General features: G+C 46.1%; 1 protein-coding gene across 1 annotated transcript; it reads right to left on the bottom strand.

The window, feature by feature from the left end:
• Positions 1–7810: 7810 nt before the first annotated feature.
• Positions 7811–23362, bottom strand: axin2 (axin 2 (conductin, axil)). Its single transcript, XM_033644792.2, has 11 exons — positions 23088–23362; positions 20892–21818; positions 18905–19036; positions 16447–16549; positions 14419–14559; positions 13790–14331; positions 13511–13687; positions 13178–13393; positions 12870–13004; positions 11962–12111; positions 7811–8200 (listed from the first exon to the last, which is right to left on the bottom strand). The coding sequence occupies exons 2-11, from the start codon at positions 21698–21700 to the stop codon at positions 8074–8076; spliced, it is 2532 nt and encodes an 843-aa protein (XP_033500683.2). The 5' UTR covers positions 21701–21818; positions 23088–23362; the 3' UTR covers positions 7811–8073.
• Positions 23363–24807: the final 1445 nt, after the last annotated feature.

Raw genomic sequence — 24807 nt, 5'->3', positions numbered from 1 at the left:
GGGTTCAGGACCCAAAATTGGGGGTCTCACTCTCTCGTATCCGTCTATGGTGGAATGATTGGAGTGTATTTAAATGAGGCTGAGGTTGTCGCGGTGAGAGACAGTGAGCAGAGTTTTTTCCCATGGCCTCTTTGCTCAGCTGTGCTCTGGTTTGATGTTTTAGACTCTACATTCACCTACATTGCGTTTTGTGATAAAATCCTTCATCTCTCAGGTTATTTGCACCTACAGAAAACTGCATCTCCATTGCTTTGAAGTGGATTCTCTTTGAAGGGGGTCAAGGTCATGTCTTTTGTACTATAATAACCCATTTTGGAAAGCATAGTAATGACTGCATATGGACGTCAAAGCCTTGTCTCCACCAATCAAAGCGCATCTGTGTGATCCCGGTTCCACTTCCTGTTTAGGTTCCTGTGTGCTGTTGTTCACAGTCAGAGCCTTTGATCTCGCCTCATGTGGGCGGAACAGGTAGCAGCCGTTGGATATCATCGGGGGAAACAATAGCCGGCAGAGATGTGGACATAAGGGTGGGGGTGAGGTGGCAGGTTGGCACAAAGTCGTGCCAATTCATTACGTCCACAGCTGATTTCTTAAAGTGGTGAACAATCAGTGGCTCAGATAGCTGTCAGTACTGGTTTTACAAGACGTGTAACACACAGGGTTCACACACATTTTAACCAGTGAATTTTCCCATACCATATTTTACCCCATTCACATGGGTTTGGTTAAGTAGTTAGATATGGGTTGGCCTATAAAGTGACAAATGCAACTCCAGCTAAAGTTCAGTCAGGAAGACAACACTTTTCATGCTCGCACTGTAAGTTTCTTTCTCACCCTGCCATTCACTCCTTGCATGCATGCTCACCCACTATCTCTAGATGTCATTGTCCGGGTCTGTCAATTGAGTGATCAGCTAATTTACAATCAACCAGTATCACAGCAACACACCTCTGTCAGCCTATCATCTTACTGCTCCTCATTTTAAATCTGGATCTTTCTTGCTGCCATCGTGTGTGTCCTCCACCTCCCCATCACCATCAAGTCTTTACAGATTCATCAGCCTCATCCACCTCAGCAGTCAGCACATCTGCTGCTCAGATGTCCTTCAATGTGAAAATATCTCCCTCTGGTGCCCAAGCGCCAGAGACTTCTGTTAAATCTTAATCAGCATAAATCATCTGTTAATCTGTACACTCATATTTCATATTTAATATTATCTTTACTCCATTCTTCTGTCTCTCCTGATTGAACTGCTAGTGCTTGCTGACTTTACCCACTTGTTCGACATTCCCAACGCTAACTACCTGGCCAATAGACCAGACTGGCACATATGGGTACTTCTCAAAACGTCAAGGCCACGCCCCTTTTTGGAAGATAGAAAATCAAAGATCCTGTAGATGTCAATGCATTATGATGTGTGTTTGGGTAATAATTTTGACAAGTTGGATGTATTAAGAGACCTGGATACAGCACTGGCAGCGGGGCCAAAACTGCTCTTTTTACACAGTATAAATTTACACAAATAATTGCCACTGCTTCCTCATCACTGGGCCCATAGATCAGGTGCACTGGAGACTGAAGTCTGCCAAGCACGGCTGAGCACAGCTGAGCGGCCAACTTCTGCCAGCTGGACAGCCACCTTCCACTTTAGCACTGCGTAAACTTGAATGGGGATAATAATAGAATTATTCTTGTGGCTCTTATAGACTTTCCAAATGTTATTGGACCAAGTGGATTCAATGTTGATAGCGAAACAAGTCACTGATTTATAGACGTCTCTTTCCTAATGTCAGTCTACGGGAAAATGGTACCACATAACGGACCCTGGAAATTGCAGTACCACTATTTGGCCACTAAAAAAATTAACTTCAAAGCCCGGAGCACTTCCTGGGGGTCTGGTTTCTATGCATTTATTTCTTGTTGTTTTAGGTATGTCTTATACATTTTGTGACCTTGCCTGAACCTGAGGGTTCATGATGACTTAATAAATTACGGTTGATCGCCGTCATGTCCCATCAGTTTTCCTCAACCAAGTGGATCAGTGACCCAACGAGGGCGTGGCCTTGGCGATGATGCAATGGTGTGAAACTAGTCTGGTGTAATTGTATCACAGGATAATAGTGATGTGTCAACTGTTTAAGTACGCAGTGCAGTACTAGGTTTTGAATTAGTAATACAGGGAATGTATTTCATGTGATATTAGACATGTTTGTGATTTTTATGCACAAATTTTAGCTTGAACAAAACTTTTCCAAAACATTCTCTTAATTCCAAACAATTTCCACGCAGCACAGCCATGGAGGACCCAAATGCAGGACAGCCGGCAGGTGGATTCAGAAAAGATACTAAAGAAAGCAGGCTTACAGGCAGGAGAGATGAATACCAGGTGGCAGGAACAATCAGCAGGAAAATCCAAAAACGCAGGGAAACCACAAGGGGACACGCGCAGGTGATCCACTGAAGAACAAAGGAACTGAGCAGGTATGAGTAGGGGACACTAACTGGGGAAGTGAGAACAGGTGAGTTGACTGCAGGACTAGTGAGGGACAGGTGGAACTAATCAGGGCAGGCAAACAATCTAAACTGGTGGGGAAACACACAGACAGGAAGTGATGTGACCTAAACCGAGAGGAGATATGAGTAACAATATAAAACAGGAAACTCAAAGCATGTAGAAGAATAGAATTAAACATTTTTTTTCTTTTCCCATAACAGCTTAATCCAGCCACGCATCACGTGACATATTTAACTCTAGCCATATGATAACAGGTAGCCATGGAAACTAAGCATAATCTATATGCTTATTAATCCTGTGAGACACAGTTGAAAGCTGTACAAATCTGTATGTAGATCTTAAGTTGAGATTATTTTGTTGGACTAATATTGCCTTTTCTTTTTCACTTCTTTGCAGAAGGAAAACAAAGAGGTGGGCGGTAAATCAGAAGCACAGAACAAGATAAATAATATTCTCTAACCTTATGACATAAGATGGAAGTCTTACAGATATACACAAATAAACTCTTCTTTGTCAGCGCACTTTCTGGTGACCCTCAAATGCCCCCAAATCTTAATACCCACCCAAAAAGCACCTACGTGCTTGAATAGCAGTCTACAGTCTACCTAGCCCAGTGTACTCTTCAAAAAGATGACCCCATCTAAAATAGCCCTCTGCACAAAGATGGGTTCACAAGGCCTTCTGACAGTGGAGCGCCGCTGAGTGAGAGCCTCTTAGTTCTAAAGAGTCCAAAGGATGGCCTTCAAGTGTATGCACTGACCTTTGCTGATGAAAGGGCTGAAAATGGTATTTTAACAATATCATGATGCCCTTTCAATATGAAAGGCAGCATAAGCAACACTCTTAGCCAATGAAACTTAAAAAGAGAGAGGGTGGCAGAGGAGCGCCGTGTGCAAAATGTGTGTGAAGATATCGGTGTGCCTGTGTGTGAAGCTATAAGCTATTACATATTTAAATTAAAGAAGGTAGCATGTAAGGTAGCCTGGCGTACACTATGATCCTGGCTTTCTTTACATCGTACGCACCTGTGGGTCTCAGCTGATACTGCGCTGACGTAGAGCTTGACAAAGGCTGGATGAAATTAATTTTATGATCTGTGTTTGATATTGAAGTATAATGCTGGTGTTATTCTACTTTTTTAATTGTCAACAAATCCAATGAAAGGACAAACTAAAAGGACCTGATCCTCTGAAGGTATACTTCCCAGGAACTGTCAGCGTTTCGTCTCGTCGCTATATGTGCTTTTTTTCATTAATGTATCCATGATTTTCATAGCTTCCTCTTGGACACCTGCTGCTTACAGTCCTTTTTATGAAGTCTCGCCCTGCCCAGGACCATTGTGAACACAGCAATTATGAATACTTATTTTTAGGATAATCCTGCATAGTATACCTTAAATAAGTATTGTCTTTGTAGCCAAAGCCTGGTACAGATTATTCCTCTGGACCTTTACTATATATTGTTGTCCAGAAACTGTTAAAAACACATTAATGAGCCACGTTGTTGCTATCAGTGTATTAATCCCCAGCTGAAAATAGTCCCCAACAAACTTACCCTTCAGTCCTGCTTTAGTAACATCTGCTAACAACTACAGTATCCAGCTGTTCTACGAAGTTACCGAGCCTCCTCTTGTTGACACTGTGAAAAGCTGTTTGACTTTTTGACTGTAAATGATCAGTGATCTGAGAACACTGGCCAGATTTACTGCCTCTAGTTTCATTCATGAGATAACGCACCATAAACATTCAGTCATTCATTTCCTGTAGCTGCTTATCCTGTTGGAAGTCATGGGTGCTGGAGCCTATCCCAGCTGACATTGGATGAGAGACGGGGTACACCCTGGACAGGTCACCAGACTATCACAGGGCTGACACATAGAGACAGACAACCATTCACACTCACATTCACACCTACGGACAATTTAGAGTCACCAGTTAACCTGCATGTCTTTGGACTGTGGGAGGAAGCCGGAGTACCTGGAGAAAACACATAGAAGCACAGAAGGGCTCCTCCACCCTGCAACATCGTAGCTTTTTATTACACCTACAATTCAGTTCATACCTGATGTGTTTAAGTGGTGTGAACTTCTGTGTGTGGTTCCATGTAGACATTATAAACAGTGTTGGGCAATCAAACAACAGTCATAGGTTTTCAAATCTGTCTGTATTTTTTAACATTGTTTCTCCTGTTCATACTGGCCATTAAAATACCCCTCCCTGATGCACTTTCAACATACGCAATGGGAGCCAAAATCCAGTCCTCATTTTGTGCAAAAATATATTCCACTTTTTCTGTGAAGTCGATATGAGGCCTAAGTTAGACAAATTAAATGGGTTTCTTCTAAAATAACTGCCTTTTTAGTTGTGTTTCCCCTTTTATAGCTGCAATGGAAGGTAGTAACAAAAAGAGAAATTTTGTACCAATTTGTTAAACTATGGAAGATACCCACTTGGTTTGCTACCAGCCACAAAAACAGTGCAACGACCGATATGTTTTCACTTTGAGAATCTTTGTGTGTCATCATGGCAAAATGTGGTCTCTGAGACACCTATTGTAGTGGCAACTACCACAAAGGCTAAAGTGCTATATCATAGGCAACTGGACTGGAGTTTCTTGAAGAAGTTTCACCTCTCATCCAAGAGGCTTCTTCAGTTCTGAACCAAAGAAGCATCTTGGATGAAACTCTCAGTGGAACTTCTTCAAGAAACTCAAACAAGTCCAGTTGCCTATGATATAGCACTTAAGATTACCATGACCTGGATGACTGAGCATCTTCACTGACGTCACCACAGAGGCCATTTTGAGTATGCTGGCCAGTGTTTATATGTCCGTCTGTGGACAGATTTTGTGAACGCAGTAGCATCACAACCATGTAAGATAAAATCTGGAAACCAAAAAAGATGGGTATGGTCCGAACACAGGGTTCGAAAGTAAGGGACATTCATTTTAAGTCGTATATCGCCGTATTGTGACAGGAGTGATCCCATCGCACGACAGTCTGAAGTCTAACTTGCATATTACGTTTTTTGCACAAAATGAGGACTGTGGATTTTGTCCATCTTTCAATTTACAGATGCACTAGGACATTGATTCCCAACTGGTGGGGTCGCAGTGCAAATGTAGGTTGTGGGGCCATTCTGAACGGAACCCAAGTGACTCATGAACATGTCATGTTTGTAAGTAAATTTAATACTTTGCAGTACAATGAATATCTGGCACAGGGCTTTTATTTTGAAGTGCTGTTTCATGCTGCAGAGTGCGTGAATAAGGGATAGATACTTGACAGAAAAAGCAAACTAGCTTGACGACATGGCCAGGATCAAGTATGACACTGAATATTTTAGACTGTGTGGACTCTGAACTGATGACTAGGGAGAAATCTGAACCCTGTGGCTGGACCAGTTGGGAACCACTGCACTAGGAAGAGATCTTCATGGCCAGTATGAACAGGAAAAGTGATTACAACAAGCAAAACCTGTTTAAATGTTTCTATGGGCCCCTGACTACTGTTTTAAGACACACTTAGAAAATGTGAGCCCATTCTTGAAAGGCAGAAATTAACATTGAAGCATTTTACTCTTCTACTCACTGCAAGTTATCATCCGTTCACTGGGACCCTAATTGAGTCTGAGCAAAAGACCACATTACGCTCACACACGGTTCATTAAGTGCCACAGGAGGCCGAACAGTTAACCATGTAAACAGCTGGGTGAAATGTATTTATTGCGTGCATTTTGCCAAACGTCTCATTAACACACACTTAAAGATACTCTCCTTCTTACACTTAAACACACAGAGGCTCTGGTGGCCAAATTAATGCTGCATGTTTTAATTTCCAACAGGGAGTAAATTAAGAGCTGATAATGGATGCAAATCTGGCAGAGATTTCTCACCGGATCCAGCGAGTAGCACCCTCCACAGCGGGGCGTGTGTGCTGTAGTTCCTTTCTCTCACACACACACAAACACACACAGAAAACCATAGGAAGCCATTTGCTAATTTGAAAAATAGAACATTTTAATAAAGGCTACATCTCTTCATAATTACAATAATTAAAGTACCGAGGCATCTTTTCAACTGAGCTCTATAGAACGCATAATTTACAGTTTACAAGTGGAGCCAAGGAAGCCATGAAAAATATTATAAAACATAAACATGATGAAACGGATACTAAAAGGCATAAAAATATCTTTTCAACATAAGGCCCCTTGTAAAAACCAAGGGAGTAATAAGACCCTGAAAACTGGGTAAAACACGGCAAGAATCCATGTAGGCACAGCTACTGTACTCAATTAAAACACTATGGACATAGTGTATATCACCATCATCATCATCATCTGCAGCTCATAGTGCAGGCTTCAAATACACATAGAGTAACCCTACTCAAAAGCAACTCAGTCACACAATCACATAGGTAAGCACGTTGGGGAGCACATTATAGAGCTTTTTGTTGGTAAATATTAATATTGGTGTAAACACATTTTGGGGACTCTAGGACCTGTTCAGGGCAGTTTCCTCTTAGTAAATACGTAGGCTATTTGTGCGATGCCTGCGCCACTGAAACAAAGGCACTAAGACGCGACAGATCAAGGCTAGCTGGGCAGAGTCCCAGAGTTGGGAATTAAATGTTAATAGCATTTTTGTTCCTTTTCTTCTTTTTTTTTTCCATAGTACACTCAGAGCAGATGGGGACACGGCCACAAATAGCACTGCAGTAGTAAATATATTATCAAACTTTAAGTGATAGAGAGCCATTTCTCAAAGCTTCAGCAGTAAGCTCTCCAGCCAAGAGATCAGAGATGATGTCCCGCTAAATCTCCAGGAACAAGAGTGGATTTTTTGAAGAGGTATTTTTGAAGTTTACAGTTCAATATGAGGGGCAGAAAATGAATAAAACCCATTTCCTTTGCTTGAGAACTGATGCTCAGAAGGGAAAGAAAAAAAAAAAATCACGGATGTGGAAAATTGGAGAAGTTTCTCCAACTTCAAGCAGCTTGTCCATGGAGGAATAACAGGGTTGGGGCGGGGATATTTCCAATAAATAGCAATAGAAATCTTTACACAGCAATACGAGCATCACAATACAATGCAATGTACATGTATATCTGCATATACATATAAGCATTGTGCTAGCGAGTGCCCATGGGCAGATGCTAGCACAGGCAGGGTCAGGTAGGCTGTCAGTCTCAAGTTTGAACCCACCGCCCCGCTTCTTTGAGGAGTGGTCATTCACCTAGAGTCTCTAGAGTTTTCTCTTCTGGAAACATGGAGATGTTTCAGTCCAGCAACACAGTCTTTTGTTTTCTTCACTTCAAGGTGGGCTGTTCATATGATAGTCCTGTAATAGCGATAACACGTCCTCCGTCGTTTTTCCTCTCCATCCAGTCCGTTTGCCCAAAACCTCGTCGACATTCCTTCAACGCCATCTCCAGTCCGACAGTCTTAGCTTAAAAGACACATACTGTGTGTGTGTGTGTGTGTGTGTGTGTGAGCGTGTGACGGGAGTACATCCATGGAGGTGTGAAGCATACGTATAATCCACAACATGGGGAAGGGTCTCACTCCATCCTCTCCACCTTGCCCAGGATCTTGCCCTCGTAGGTGGGCAGCAAGGAGCTGTCGTCTGACACCTCCTCAAACACAGCGCCGCACGCGAACTCATCGCTGGCCTTCTTGAAGTAGTACCTGCAACAGAGAGACAAGAGAGAGTTAATATCATCATATACACAACAAGTCAGGCTCAAGACACATTACGGCTTCTGAGCTAAAAGTCAAACAGCTTGGTACCACCCACTTTTTTTCGACCTTTTTAACATCAAGCCTCATTTCCGCCATCCGTGAAAAGCCACTCAGTACACAATCAACTGAGCATGCTGAGCCACAGACTCTGACTTCTCAGGGTGGGGTGGAACCTGCTGCTAAGAAGTCTAAAATAAGAGGATCACTCTCTTCATCCCTCCCTCCATTCCTTCTTTTACTTCTCCCCTTTCCTTTTTCCTCCATCGTGTTGTTGTGAGTTTTGCCCCGGCTAACAGGGGCCAATTAGGCCAGCGTGCAAATGAAGGGGTCCTTTGACAAAGGCTGAAATTTTGGGTGCCTCCAAGTCTGCCTGTCATTACCCCCCCGACTCCTACACACCCACGTTAGAGGACACACATGCACGGGCTTTCACTCGCTCCTCATCCCCGTTTCATTATTACAGGGACAAAGAAAAGAACAAAGTGGAGGAGGAGAAAGAGCAAGCAGTACACGGTGTCCTGCCTTACCCCTGTTGATAGCATGAGCCCTCGCTGAGAGCTATAGGAAGGGCAGCCGACTGACAACTTTCTATGTGTGTGCGTGTGTGTTGGGAAGAAAAAAACAAAAATCTAAAGGAGGGGCTTCTCGTCAGCCATGACTTCACTGGGCCATTAATGATGCAACCCCCCTATCCTCATTTTAGAGGAAGAGAAACCAGCAGGGGTGGGTTGGTTCGGGTGGAGGGGGGTGTCTCAGAATTCACTCATTAACTATGTAATGGAAAAATGCCTCGATTTGCTCCATGTGTGGGGTGACTGGAATGTGGGTATGTTTGTGAGCATTTTGTTTTTAATGAGACGGGAGGCTGACAAAGTTGAAACATGCAATACTTATAAAACGAGAGTGAGAGAAAAAAAAACCTTGCAAAGGTGCCTGAGTGCACATGCGCCAATCGGCATGAGGGTGGTCACTAATAAAAAGCAGCCGCATTTGAAATACAGGAAGGCTTCAACTATGTGAAACACAAGAGGTCTCTCTCAGGAAAATAAAGCGAGTAAATAAGACAAAGCAGATAAATGAGGACATTAAAGAGCACAAGACACGCCTGATAATTGTCTCCTCCTTTCCTATCTGGAGGAAGGAGGGATTAAAAAAAAGAAAAAGTGGAGCCATCTGACTCTTAAAAAAAAAAAAAAAAAAATCTTCAAAGAGCTATGATCTTTTCTGCTGAGAGAGACAGACAGAGACAGAGAGAGCCTGAATTTCCACTGGAACATGTTTTATGTGGCTAGATCTGTTTCCCCCCCCCCTTCTCCCCTTCTCTCTCCGTTTGCACTGACATCTGGCACCAATATCGTCTGGCAGGGCCCAGCAGTACTGTTCTTTGTTGAACCGCTGCCATGTTGAAATGACCCAACTCCACACATTCTCTGGCTGCTATTAAAGCACCGCGCAGCTCTCTTTCCAAAAAAATGTGGATGGTATGACACAGGAACTGAGACAGCGAGCCAGAAAGAAAAGAAGAGAGGTGCTGGTGTGTGTCTGTGTGTGTCTGTGTGTGTGTGTGTGTGTGTGTGTGTGTGTGTGTGTGTGTGTGGGGGGGGGGGGGGGGGGGGGAACAGATGTGAAGCTCTCTCTGAGCTAAGTGATCACATTTGTTGATCCAAATACGCTGCACACATCTGGACAGGAAGAAGTTCCTTTAAGTTTTGCCCCCCTCCCCCATAAATAGTTTGGTACCTGTAATTATTAACACAATACTCAACTCATGCTTATCCTGGAGACCGTGGCCGCCTAAACAATAAATGTTTGATCTTTTCCCTTTAATGCCAACTGGAAAGGAGCAATCAGAGTCAAAATCTCTCTCCGCAAACACACATCGAAGCCGCGCGGCCTCACTCAGGGCCCTGAAGTACAGCAAACAAGCGAATCTGGCATTTAACAATCTGCCTTTCAAAAATATCCATAAAATGATTACAACATGTGTAAACACTGTGCGCGCTCGACACAAGCACATTCATGCTTGCCCACACACACACACACACACACACACACACGGGCAGGAAAAAAAAAGAGCCCCTGATAGCATCAGTGAAGAATTTGCACGCTGGCCATTTGTGTGAGTCTTTGTTGGTTGAAATGAAAGGGGCCGGGGCTTCAAAGCCATGTGTATTAAGTGTGCCTTAGCATGGAAATCAATACCAGATGGGACCCAAATCGCTGCAGTTCAAACTCTTCCACTAACCCCCGCACCACCCACCCACCCCTCCCTTCCTCTTGTCCTTTCCTTTTCATTGCACCCCCCTCAACTCACACACGCACACAAGAACCACAGACGCCTGAATCTGACTGCACACACACAGAAACAAACACTGATAACAGTGCTGCACACAGACATGAATAAAGCACTAATACACATGAAGAATATACAGGAGGTCTTTCAAGTCACACAGGTGCTGACCACAATCTAAAGGTATAAATTTACCCCTAGCATGTATCCTTTCAGCTCGCTTAGACGTTCTCACCTTAATTTATGATTTCGTTTAGCCTGGTTAGACTGACAAGGTCTGCAATGTCACCATGTTATGATAAGTTGACACTAATTATCACAGATTAGTGCTGCACGATATATCGTTTCAGCATCGGCATTGCGATGTATGCATGTGCAACAGTCGCATCCCAGGACATGCGATGCCAACAAAGGTAAATTAACTCAAACACGTCGAGCTACAACTTTTTGGCTGCTTGATACAAAAGGAAAACTGGCACGTTTTCCATGACTTACGTTACCGGCCAAGCCCTCCCCTTTAAGAGAGGTCACGTGTATGTGACGTAGTCTGGTGGTGTTTGTTATGGGAAGTGACTCTCATGCACATGTGCAGAAAAGTACCATAACCGGGACGGCAAGTGCTGCAAACAGTGAAGCGCGTGGCTTTTCCGAAGCTATAGTAGTTAGCATAAAGTGTCTGGATAAGCTCAGGTTCCAGTAAAACGAGTGTAAAAGGGGCTGTGTTTTATGTGCGCTGCACCATTTACTGCAAGATCATCACAACCATTCTTCACCGGAGAGTTGCCGGGCCGTGACAGCTAGTTACCAGATATGAGCCAGGCTAACGCTAACTGAGTTAGCCTAAAAAAAACAGAGGTCTCCCCACTACGCTTCAGAGCTGCAAGGCTGAGAAGGTAACATTAACACATAAATCTTCAAGAGAAGTCTGTTTAAGAAACAACCAAAACACGCCCCGCTAGTAGGTGACCATAACCTGAAAATGAGTGAGGAAAAGAAGGGAAGCAACGTAGGGGAGCCATCTTATTTTAGGGTAAACAACATGTATTATTAATATGCCATGTTGAGTCATTGACTTGAACCTGGATTAATTAAAGAGAATTATTTGAATACAATGGTGTCACAGTCAGTCAACCAGTATATTAACTACCTAACTTCCCCCTCCACCCCGTCAGAAAAGTCTAACCTTTCCAAGTTTCACTTCCAGTTACACTGTTTCCAAGAGGGTTTGTGTTGATGCGCCAAAGAGGCAACAGTTTTATCTCAATCACTGTTTTACGCCAAGGCCAATGAACTGATAGCGCTTCATTGCCGGCAATCCCAATATCACAGAAGCACCGGTGGCAAAAGTTCACATGACATCACTGTTGTAAAACTTTAACCGACATCTCTGTGTGTATTCCATTTTCCATCTACACACCTGTAATTGCCCTTCTTGCGGAGCTGCTCCTTGAAGTGGCCCAGGGTGAGACTGTGGCTCTTCATGTTCCTCCGGTAGGGGATCTCCTCACCACAGAAGAAATACGTCACCACCGTCTCGCCTCCGAAAGCCTTTTTACACTCCTTCATCCTAAGAGGAGACAAAGAGGGAGAGGAGGGGTGTGTTAGAGGGAGTGAGCACACTCATCATACTTAACAAGATCATGATCAAAAGAGAAATCAGAAACGGAGCAAAGCTTCTAAAGGGATAACCAGCAATCTACTCTTAACAAGTGTGTGCAGAAGATAGTGTTGGAGTAGAAATACAGTAACAGCACACTGACTGAAGAATAACACCAGTGAGTGAGTGACCTAGTGCCATCAGTAAGTGTGTACTTGTGTGTATGGAGAAGGGGCACAGTATTATCAATTCCCCTTCAGCTATGTCCAACGCTTTGTAGGCCCACTTCAGAGGAGCTCTCTTTGCAAAGCTCTGCTCGCCCCAGCCGACTGCCAGCCCACTGAAGGACAGCCAATAAAAATGATACATATATATGAAAGGGATGTCTCAGTCAGGTGGTGCAGTGAGTACACACTCCCCACACACGGCACAAACACACAAGATACATGCAAAACACAGGCCAAAACTTAAAATAAGCTTTGCGAAAGGGGTCACTTTCTCTTTTGAGGGACTGCATGTGGCTGTGTGCACGTGTGTGTGTGATGTGTATGTTTGCGCGTGACAGCTCGTCTGTCTCCCTACATGTGCGGTGAGCTGTGCGGGTGACAAGCAGGAAGAGTTAAAAGGGTAGAAGTACACTGCAAGGTGGAGGTTATGGCTGAGAGGAGGAGGAAGAGGAGCAGAGAGGAGGAGAGGAGAGGGAGGGCAGGACGCTAGAGGCATCGTACTCTTCTGATTGGAGACCGGGGCTGGTTGTGAGGAGGCCAGCAGGGCTGGGAGTGGCTAGAGACAGAGGGACGGACCCCTCACCCTGGACAGGCACTAGGTGGCTCTTCTCCTGCTGAAGACTGGATGTTGAATGCCTGGGAAGATACATGGCGTAGACGTTATTACTAGGATCAAAACTGATATTTCTTCGGTTAAAATCTAAGACATCAATATATTTCAAAGACTAAATCTAGACACCATAAGCAAGATAGAAAGCAGACCCAAGCTAAGAGCGATATTCAACAACTACTCTCTGGTTTCTGTGTACCTTTGCTTGGTGGTCTTGGTGGAGACCTCCTCCAGTCTGCGGCAGGCCTCCTCCAGCTGGGCCAAAGTGTTGGGAGGGGGCAGGGGAGGCATGGCTGGGTCCTGGATGAATGGCTGGGCTGGCTGGTGGCTACGTAGATGACCACAGCTTCCGCCACCGCCCCACGTGTGCGTCTGCGTAGAGGTGCCTCCGAAGGATTTCTTGGTGCTCTGGTTACTGCAAGGTAGACAGGAAATCAGACCATTAACTATGTGCAAAGGTGTCACATACACTGAAATATTTTAGACTAAAATAAAAACTTGAAACTGAAAACCAGAGGACTCGACTGCTCACCTGTGAGACTTGTGCCTGCCTTGCCGTTTGCTTTCCAGGATCCACTGCAGCACATTCTGAGTGGGGTCTGTTGTGTCGCTGGGCAGCTGTAAGGGCCCGCAGTCATCCATACACCTCTCTGCTACTCCATCCTCAGCCCCTGAGCGACAAACACGTCTGGACAGAGAGCTGGAACGCCTGAAAGAAGGAGAGAGAGATTGGTATTGTTAATTTGAATACAATTAACACGAGAAGTCAGAAATCAATGAGACATGAATTCAAACAGGTGTTGGGACTGACCCTATGCTGTTGTCTGCCGAGATGGCCCCACACATCTCTCTGCCTAGGCTGCGGCTGCGCTGGTAAGGCTGGCAGGGCTGGCAGGGCTGGCACTCGCCACTGCTGGAGCACAGGCCGTGCACCCTGAGGGCTGCCTCCCTTTCAATCTGCTCCTTGGTCTTGGGACTGGCATGGTGGTGGATGTAGTGGTGGTGGATGTGTTTTGTGCTCTGCCTGCTGACGAGGGTCCTGTTGGGGCCCAAGGCCAGAGTGATAGCCGCCTGGTCGGGACTAGAGACAGAAGAACTGGAGGGCCCCGTCCTAACCAGGGCCTTGATTCCGAAACCTGCCCGCGCAATGGGTCTATGCTCCGGGGAGCTGGAGCGAGGCGAGTGGCGGATGACAGCGGGGGACTGGCAGCCGGGGGTCTTCAGGACGCGAGACAGGTGCTCATCCAGAATCGCCTGGGGGTCCTCGTCAGAGGAGCCAGGGAGGAGGGTCAAGGGGTGGGGAGAGAGCTGTGGAGCACTTCCCATGATCTCGGTGTCTTCCTTTTCCTCCTCCTGGTAACAAGACATACAAAGTTATCGACTGAGGATAAGAAACATCTTGCAGTTGACTTTTGCAGAACAAAACCATCTCATACAAACCTCCTCAATCTGCTGCAGCTTCTCCTCCAGAGAGTTGATGGTGTCCTGCTTTCTCTTTAAGCTCTCCAGGCGGGAGATGAGCTGGGCTGCAAACTCTGACGGCTCCATTGGGACCATCTCCTTGGGAGGACGGCGAGTACGCTTGGGGGAGAAGGAGATGCATTAGCCATGTATCATCCTTTCATTACCTCGCTGCAGCCCTACCCAACTTCTACAAAGATATTCCTCTCCCCTCTTCTTTCTACATGTATGCACTGTTCTCCACCAGCGCCCGCTCCACCATTGGTGGTACTGATCAGGGCACTCTCATGGGCACCCAGGGCTACGGGGTTGTTTCAAGGGGTAGCAGGCCTGGTGTATGGTCACGCTGGGCTAGGCCTCGGCTGGTTCCCTCTGTCATCATCAGCAAGCTTCTTTAAAGTCAGCTCACTTCAAAGGCTTCCTCGTCAAATATCAAACACTCAGTGGGGGGAGAATAGGGTGGTGCAGGGAGGGATGGAGGGATAGATGGATGGGAAGCAGTGGCTTTACATCTAGGAATAAAAGCCACATATCGACAGGGGGTGGAAGAGAACTCCAGGGAGGAAAGGATGAGGGATTAAAAAAAGAAATGGGAGAAGTTGAGATGCAGAGATGTGTGCTCGCGAGAGGGGGGGGGGGGGGGGGGGGGAATGAAGAGAGAGAGAAGGATTGAAGGAAAGAGATAAAGGTGCCAAAAAAGGACGGGAGATCAGAAAGGTTGAGGTAATTTATTCCCCCCCTTGTCACACAACTGGGCACCTTTGAGGTACAGTATAGTGACAGTATGAGAATGTGTGTGTGCGCACACATCTTAAATTATTTGCATTTTTGCACAGGGGCTTTCTTGATTTTTCTTCCTCTTTTTTGTTTCTCCTATCCCTTTGTAGTAGGGATGAAGGGGAGAAAAGAGTGAGGAAAAAGAGGCGCTGTCTGATGGAGCCTGGGGCTGGTGCACCATGGGAATGGAAGCCATCGCCAAAAATCAGACGGGAAACCAAAACAAGAATAAAAGCGAAAATAAAGCGAAAGGGGGACAGTGGGAGAAGAGTGGCAGGAACCGATCTGTGGATGTTTTCCTCATACAAGTAACACTTGCTGCATGTCTCATAATGTTGACAAAAAGGGGGTTACGTCAAGTTTATCTCAACAAGCTGCTCCTGTTACTGCTACTTCCCCCTGCCTCTGTTTCGGACCTCCTTTCCTGTTCCTCTCTCAACCTGAAGTCAGCCTCTCTTAAGCCTTAAGCTACCCGCTCCCCTCTGACCCACTGAGAGCTCACATGACACGCTCAAACTCTTCCCTAAGATCCCTCACTTTTAGGGGAGGGGGCTGGCTGGGAGTGTGTGTGTATATGTAGGGGGGGTGCTGTGGAAAAAAAGGGGGCCAGCTCTGTTGGAAGTTGTCACTTCCCTATGCGTTTGCTCCATTCATCCTTGGATCAAAGCGCTGCGTGCATGTGTGTGTGAATGTGTCTGAGTATCTTTGTGTTTTTGTTGGGGCTGATTTCAGAGCCCTCGGGATAAAGCGGCAGAGATCTTTCTCATTTCTCCCTATTCTCCATATTTACAGCATCGGGAGGGAAGAAAAACCCTGGTGTGTTCCGAGCGCTGCGGCGATAAACAGCTTAGAGACCCCCCCCGTCTCCCGCAGACTTCAAGGAACCCTAATGGGGGTGTAGGTGACACCAAAGGTAGCGAGGGGGCTTGTGTTTGTATGCGTGTATGCGCGCTTATGTGAGTGTGTGTGTGTGCGTGTGAGTGGGAGGCTGGGTCTTTGACGTTACTCTTCAGATCTTTGCTGGTGTTGTTGAATTGAGAATGCCGAATACAGTTTGTGCGGTACTATTCATAGAACCAAGAGAGACCCGGAACAGAGGGTGGTATGGAAATTACACTGTGGGACCCAGGTTCAAAAAAGACTTTGGAGCGTGTGTGTGTGTGTGTGTGTGTGTGTGTGTGTGTGTGTGTGTGTGTGTGTGTTGTTATGTGCGTGTGTGTGTACACTTACAGGGAAAGCAGGCAGAGAGACTTGGCTGTTCATCCTCATGTTGCGCTGCATCTCTCTCTGTAGCTGTTTCTTTGAGCCCAGTTTATACGGAGGGATGCCATCTCTGGGGGGTGCACAGATCACAAAGGTCAACCACCCCATCGGATACATTTAAGACCAAACAGCCATTCAGGAAGAAGCTTATTAGCTAACTGGGTAGATCAAACGCAGTTCAAGCAAGCATAAATCCAATCAATTAATCCTCACGTACATTTTGTTTTTCAACTTTTAGTCTTCATTTGAGAACAAAAAAAGATACTCAGAGGTGAATCACGCCAGCGTTTCTGGTCTTGTTTGTATGTCAGTTACATGCCTCTGAGTGAGGTGGTAGGAGGTTTTGTTTGCCCTAGAAATGACTCTCATTTTCATCTCTGGCTCCAGCACAGAACTGGGCATCCTGCTGGCTATTTCCTTTCAACACTACACACACTTACACACACCAACACACTCTGCAGTCACAGTGTGCTCTGCTCTACTGACCAGAAGTAGTGTCAGCATTAGCATTCCCCTACTGACTTTTATGTTGAGCTGAGGACACTGTTAGCATTAGCAACTCATTATACTTATTCAAAGAGTTACTGCAGGACAGGACCCAAGGGTGTAGCTAACCTGGTTAAATCTATCTGAGGGACTGAACGGCTGACTGGCTAAAAAAATTAAATCAAACAACAAACAGCAAAGCTCAAGCTTCAAACTGAAGCACTTGACAGTGTAAAACAGCGTCTTTTCTCCATGCTAAACAGCAGTTTCCTAGTGACCTAGCCTAACTGAGGAGCACTTTTCCACTTTTGCTTTGAAATGCCACAGTCATGCGCATAAGCAGCCCCCCCCACACACACACACCCCACCCTCCTCCCAATCTTCATTTGGCAAGCGCTGCCGCAGCCAGCCTCTGATCTCCGCACATCAAAAGGCTGGTTTGTAAGATAAGGTAATGTTTGAAGTCTGCGCAGCTGCATTCCCCAGCGTCCAAGCAAATCCATAAATAAGATATAAGCAAAAATCCCCCCTCCACCACTCTCTTTCTCTTCCCACCCAACCGCCTCCTCCCCCGTTGCTTTTACCCTTTTCTATTCTTTTCTTTATCTGTAAATGAGATTCAAATGTTTATGGCTCCTTTTAACTGACCTAAAGAGAGGCAGATATTCGGATCAAGGCCAGAGCGGGCAGGATTGAGGTGTGTGTGGGGAGGGGGGGGGGGGGTGTCCCTGTGGCCAGGGCTTTGTCACTGCACTGGGCAAAGTACAGCAGGACTATATGGGCCTCGGCCTCTTTGAAGCAGGGATGTCTAGAGATATGCCAGAGCAGAGGACCCTGTTGTAAAAAACTCTTTATAGCTGCCATATTTATGTGTAGCCCAGCCCACTGGTTGCACTGAACATCAGTGTCTCCGTCTTTAAGTAGCTTGGTCATGGTTAACCTCGCTGCTTCAGTGACATCATCCATGTAGGCCTTGACGCCTCCCATATGAGATGAGGTAAAGAAGAACTTGTACTTTTCTGCTTTCTGTCCAAAAACCTGACCTGAGCGCTCTTGGCCTTGAAGCTGTGCACCGTCGAATGACTTCATAGCACCCTGTCACTTGAGAGACACGTGATTACGCCAAGTAAATCCCTTTGAAGAACGAGGCACTAGGCACGTACGCAGATAAGCGCAAACCACATGTGGCCAAGGGCGCAACACTTCTGCACTTCATTTGTGCTCAAACGATTAGCCAATCCCTTGATTAGTCAATCCATAGGCCGTTAATAAACAAAGGTTTGGATGATTGGCCAATCATTTACGTCACTTAGTGATGTGAAAAGTGTGTCATGTTACAGCAGTAGTGCCAAGCCTGGTGCCAAGAACAGACAAATCAAATACTGGCTCTAGACAGGGCCATTCATGTTTTTGTGTTGGCCATCATAGTCACATAGGAGACGTTTCAGTTCTGCAACCTCACGGCTAGATGCCACTAAATCCTACACACTGGACCTTTAATTGAATATCTCTAGGTTTTGGCTAGTGAAACAAGCTAGCACGGGCTCTCAGAACATGTGACATGTTATAGACAAGATTATAAATCAGTTAATCTAATAGAAACTAGATAATGAAACTAAACATTAGCTGCAATGCTACACTACTTTGTGAAACTATCTTACCAACGGATGCACTAAATGTAAAGCCTCTATACTCATGTATCAACCCACAAAGTCTCTCTCCATGTACAGTAAAATGTTAAAAATATATCTTTCAAGAGGCCACCACAGCAAACCATTCTTTCGACTCCCAAAAGCTGCTTAAGGACGGTGTCACTTTCTTTATTTCTTATTCCACAGCACCTCATTTCACACTCCTTAAACACCCTCATATGTTGGCATTCTCTCTCTCTCTCTCTCTCTCTCACACACACTCTAATGTTTGGTTAATATTCACTTACACACTGCTGTCAGTCACAGACATGGCATCATCGGTCAAGGCGTCACTGGACACCTCGCTGTCGTTGGTGCTGCTGACGGGGGCGAAAGAGCCCACATGGCAGGGGTTGAGTGAGTCTCCTCTCTTGTATGATCTGGGAAGGTTACAACAACAAGAATCAGATTAATGCTAACACAACACTGTGACACAGGATCCAACAGGTGGGTGACGTGTCATTTGTATTCGCTGAGGATCAGGACAGGTTTCATCTTCAGAGGTTTTAATGACACAAAGTGATTAATGCGTGACCTTGCCTGCTGCCACGAACAACTACACCCTGTAATGAATGAACTGATGGCTACTCTGGGGCCTGGCAACCTCCACCCTGTGCATACAAGCTCATCTGCACTGGGAAAGCTGGGGTTTTCTCCTCATGCCCCATTTGTGCCTTTCTCAACAGCACCACAATTTCTCTCTTTCCATTTCTCTCACTCACTCTTTCCTCAGCATTCATGTCCCGCTGTGCATGCATGCATTCTTGCCGTGGTACAGGAGGAGGAGTGACCAAAGGAGAGAGAAAAAAGTATGGAGCGGAAGCATGAGAGTGTGTCAGAGAAGGAAAGAAAGGGGAGAGGAAAAAAAAGAGGGGAGGAGGGGGTCTTCATGAGGGAGAGACGCAGCAGGACTAAAGCTGTAGGCCCCCAGCTCCAGGCTGACCTTCAGAGGGGCTTGCAAAGAGTCAGGTATTTAACACAGCTGGCCTTGCATTCTTCCCTCCCTGCCTCTCTCTCACCCCCCTCATTTATCCTTTCTCCTCCCTCCCTTTCTTTCATGAGGTGCACAGCCCCCACCCCCCCCCCCCCCCCCCCCCCCCCCCACCCCCTCTCTGTCCTTCCTTTCCGCTCTCTTTCCCTTCACTTTCGCTCCAAAAGCACGCCTCATAGTCCCCATCCCTGAGTTTTCAAAAGGAGAAAAAAAAAGATAAAAGTGGTGAAGGCAGTGGGGGAGAGCAGCTAAGGGGGGGAAACAGAGGAGAATTGATGCAAACAAGAAAAGAGGGAAGAGGGAAGAGGAGAGTGGCGGGGTTTGGGTGGGGAGGTGGAGGTGGGTGTTGATTCTGCACTGTAGCTGCCGTTCAGGGTTTGTTTTTAAAAAGTCAGATGAGGAGAGGGAAGCGGAAAAGGGAGAAATGAGTTCCACATGTTTCGAATCTGTTCAGGTGATGATGGGCCTTCGTGTCAATAAAAGGACTTTACTCTCACTTGAGGCAACAAGCGTCACTATAGGCAAGTCCCCACCACTCATGCTATCAATCATGCTGTCCAAAGCAGGTAGCTGTCAGTTTGCTTCGCCTGTCGTACTCACTGGAAAAGTTGGGATCTCTGTGCAACTTGTAATGCAGTGCCCCATTACAGCTACTGCAACATTAAAAGATGCTCCAATATAACAGAAAAATCTTCAGAAATTCTAATTTTTTAGGATGTAGTTTCAATGCAAACTTTGATTTTACTCAAAACTGAGAGGCAGAAATGTTAATGCCATAATAAGCATCCAAATGAAGCTGCAGAAACCCCATCTCTAAGTGCCGTCTATAGATCTGCTATAGCTGTATATCCCCGCCACAGGCTTGAGGACAGCGTGGTACAGGAGGAAGCATAGCATAGCAATGTCATCATCTATTATTTGCCGGCTGGGGCCAGAGCCAGCCGTGCTCTGTGAACTTTTCCCGTGGAAGACGATCCCTCATTCTGCTAAACTAGTTCAAAGCCCCGGAAATCCAGGCGAGCGCCAGCAGAGGGCTGCTGCTGCTGGAGATGGTGATGGTGAGAAGGGCCAGAAAGCCAGGGAGAGAAGGACAGACAGGAGTTTTCTACAAACCCTGAGGTGGTTGCACTTTTACGCACAAGGAGACATGTGACAAGTTGCCTGTAATGTGGACTATTACTCATGTACAGCATGGATTCTGATTTTTAAGCTTAGTACAGATTAAAAGGGTGTAGCAGACATACCTGTATCCCCTTTCCATCACCTCCACTGCCCTCATGGACACGGTGGCCCTCTGCGCCTTCGCCGACAATTCAACCAGCGCTTTGGCTTTGAAATCACAACTCCACTCCTCCTCTTCATTGAGCGTGGGCAGGTATCCACAGACAACTTTCAGGTCGCCCAAGCCGTTCGAGTTGACGTGATTCGGGTTTTCTCCCCCGGTCCTCACGTACTCGAGGTAAATGTCAGAGGTCAGAAACATCTGATACGCGTTCTCCTCCATGTTGGTTTGGATCTCCGTCTGCGCCTGGTCAAACATCGCAGAGTCTATGTGCTGCTTCTTGATATTATCCCGTATGAAGGTCTTAGTCGCGGGCTTGAGCTGTTTGGCGACAATGCTGTTGTTCTCGATGTAGCGCTTGTAAATTGCTTTGGCGACTCTCTGCGTTTTGGTATCCTTGAGGTCCATTTGCCTGAAGCCATTGCAGGCGAACCAGAAGTCTAAAGTATCAACACATTTCTCTCGCTCCAGGAATGTCCTAAAAAGAAGGGCACCGTCCTGGTCCCCGAGGAGAGAGTGCAAAGACTTTGTCCACCGGGAAAGCGGTGAATCCGGGGAGGCACTCCCCTCGGGCTCCCCAAGACCATCCTCGTTCCTCCTCGCCGAGGAGCCCGGCGAGCCGAGCAAAACCGATTTAGGGGGTTCCAGGGGTTTCATCATTGCGAGTTTGCCGGGGTAGCAGGGCGCCTCGCCCTCCTCCCCCGGCACCGGGGGTCGAGGAGCATCTTCTCGGAAACTACTGGCGATATGGTCCATAAGCGCCCGGCTCATGGCTCTGCAGGCAGCAGGAGAGAGCCTGTGTGTTGTTCGCCTCCTCTGAGCTTCTACTGTAATCTCCTCACTCTCTTATGTCAGCGGGGGAGCTTCTCTCTGGCTGCCCGTCTTCTCTCTGAAACACAAAGTATTGATCTAATCAAAACCAGATCCGCCCCAACTTCAAAAGGGGAGAGACGCAGTAAGAGTCTTGTCAGACCCTCACTGACTTGTACAGAAAAAGACAGCCTAGTTCACAGAGGAAAGAAATGTGAGAAAACGCTGCAGCAGCATTACATAAACAGCCTTTCTTCACATCTCAACCTGGATTGTGATTTCCACCGAGGCGCTATTGGTTACATTAACAAGAATTAAACATTACGCACCAGCCGAGCAGAAAACCACCTGAGCGATGCCTCAACTAAACCATCCTCCTCTCTGGTAGTATTAACCACACGTATGTCAAGCGGAGGCTATGAACTGATCATTAATAAGTCACTGATCCAAACAGGCACGGCTTTATTAACGCTTCCGGATCCATCATGTCAGGGTTGTGTATCCTGGCTGCCTGCTGCAGAATGCGACCACATGTCTTCCAAGCATCCCTGCCACTTCTCTCATTTCTGGGGCAGTCATTTCCTACATCTCAACATCTCATCACAAGCCTCTAAATCACGTCAAATTGAGCCTCCCCCCGCGAGTACCTGTAGGACACCGATGTGGGACAAACTCGGAGAGATCGAAAAACGTGACTAACATAGTTAATGGAGTTAACTGGCTGCAGCTGTACTACTCCTGGAGCTTTAACGTGCTCAAATGCCTCTCTTGTTACATTATCGCAGAGATTACGCGCAGTTTGTTGCATGTGATCGCTTCAGCATCAGTGTTACAATGTGTCTGCGGCTGATGTCACTTTGGATCACACGGTTACATTGCACAACTTAAATCACAACCATAAATCCTCCTTTGGCTACTTCTATACACACGTATGAGCGACTCTAAAAAGGTTGTGTTCACTGAGACCGCGTACATTTACAACCCCACTCGCGTTAACACCGTCACGTACTCTCACAAAGTTTCCTTAATGTAACATTTAAGGCGAAAAACAACTCCTCTTTAAACGTCCAATCCCAAGTAGCCTCCACCAAAGTCTCAGATCTTGTGGGGAAGGAATTCCGCAAAAAGAAACACACACTTCTCAGAAATGTTCAGCTCTAACTTCACATGGAAATCACAGACTATGGAGAAAGGAATAAACGATACAGAAAGGCGTTTTTGTCGTCTTTAAAACGTGAGAAAAAGGGTCCCATTTCCCCTGAACATTACTTCAAAGGCGAGTCAACAGCACATCAAAGGGAGCTCCAATGGGGGCCAGTTTGAGGAGGCACACACTCGTGTAACTTACCATCGATCCGCGAGTTCTCTCCTCAAATTAAACTCCAGTTGTTTTTGGTTTTATCCACCATTAGGAGAGAGAAAAGCGCGTATAATCCACAGTGTTTGCCTCCGCGACGCGTCCACATACAGTCCGTTCAGGTTTGAGTCGGTTTACGGAGAGAAAAATGCACTCGAGAGGAAAAAAAATACCGCTTTTCTCCCTCCTCCTTTTCTCCTCCCTATGGTTTCAGGCTGCCATGCCGCACGGTAGGTCTCTCCTGTAGGCGACTCCAACACCAACTGAGCCGACAGGCTGGAGCAGCGCACTTCAAAGTAAGGAACCGACTGCCGGGTCCCGACAGCTGCATAAAAAACAATTGCAGCTTGATGCTCGCGAAAAAAATAAAAACAAGTGTCGGAGCTGCCTAGATAGGTCGCACTCACTCGGGGTGAGACATATTTTCAATGTTTCTCTGTTTATTTTCTCACCCGCGAGCTTTTTGCTGCGTTTTACCAATCTTTTCCCAGATCACGAAGTTGCAGTTACATAGTGAGGACCTTATCAAAGACAAGCAATCTTGAGCCAACTCCCCGAGGGTTTGGAGCGTCAGAAGTAACTGATCTGCCGCCCCAATAGCATTATCGCTACAATCCCTCTGTTGCTACATAAACTTTAAAGACGCAGGGATCTTTTCTTTGCAAGACCCGCATAGTTTTTGAGATTAACCCACTGGAGACCTGCGGATGCACAATGCATGCACCGGCGTGCATCAAACGGCACGTTCACGTTCTCGTATGCATTTCTGGTCACATTACAAGAAGACAACAGCCCCGGGGGAATAATGAAACTATGATGAACTATGATTTTTAATCCCCTTAAGACTTTATTTGGAAGGCAGAGAGAAGCAGATGTGTGCCTCCTGCAGCACTCAAAGACTTGCTTGAGAAAATCCAAGCAGGCCAAACTACATTTAATAAAAATCACCCTAACTATCCACAGACATTCATATACAACATGTTGCAATGGGGAATCAAAACCACAGTGATGTTCGTCACTCCACAGCTCCTACCAGCGGCAACCAGGGCACATGGTACATGCATGCACACCAGATTAAAACATCTGTTCACAGAGGATAAATTTCGTGAAGGATGTTATCGTATCATTTAAGCAACAGAAGAATTACTCCTCTCTTCCCCTCTCTGACAGTACAGCTCTCTGCTTTGTGCATTCCCCTTAACTGCCGCAGATACCATGAAAAGGAGTGAAAAGCCCATAGACACATCCATTCACTGCTCCAACTGAGAGGAGTTGTTTGGATACAGACAGTAGTGGACATTTTGGACACTGCATTTTCTTTATTCGTTGTGGACAAGCTACAGCCAGTGTTGCTGCTCATGTTTATAGAACAGAGTCAATAGTGTTGTGGATAGGTCTTTAGTGTTCAAATGAGGCACCACAGGAGACCCTTTGTACAAGATGACTGGCTATATTCTTGAAAGGGAGACAGTAGGTGTCTGTGTGTCCTTGTTGTCTCAGCGGACGGACATTCAAAAAGTACAGTACAAAGACGGCAAACACTTTGATCAGCCTGCTTGCTAAAGGTGCTGTGAAACTTTCTCCCCTGGTGTGTCGCTTTCCCATCAAGGTTAATAAAAGAGGAAACTGCTCTTGAAGAGGCCATGATGACTCAGGGATTACTCATCATTCAAAAGCCACTTTATCGCCATCAAATTCTGATCACTCCCGG

This window comes from Epinephelus lanceolatus, chromosome 18 (assembly GCF_041903045.1).
Source record: "Epinephelus lanceolatus isolate andai-2023 chromosome 18, ASM4190304v1, whole genome shotgun sequence".
Classification (NCBI taxonomy): domain Eukaryota; kingdom Metazoa; phylum Chordata; class Actinopteri; order Perciformes; family Serranidae; genus Epinephelus; species Epinephelus lanceolatus.
Note: the sequence above shows the minus strand (reverse complement) of the source record. Positions and strands in the feature narration are given on the sequence as shown.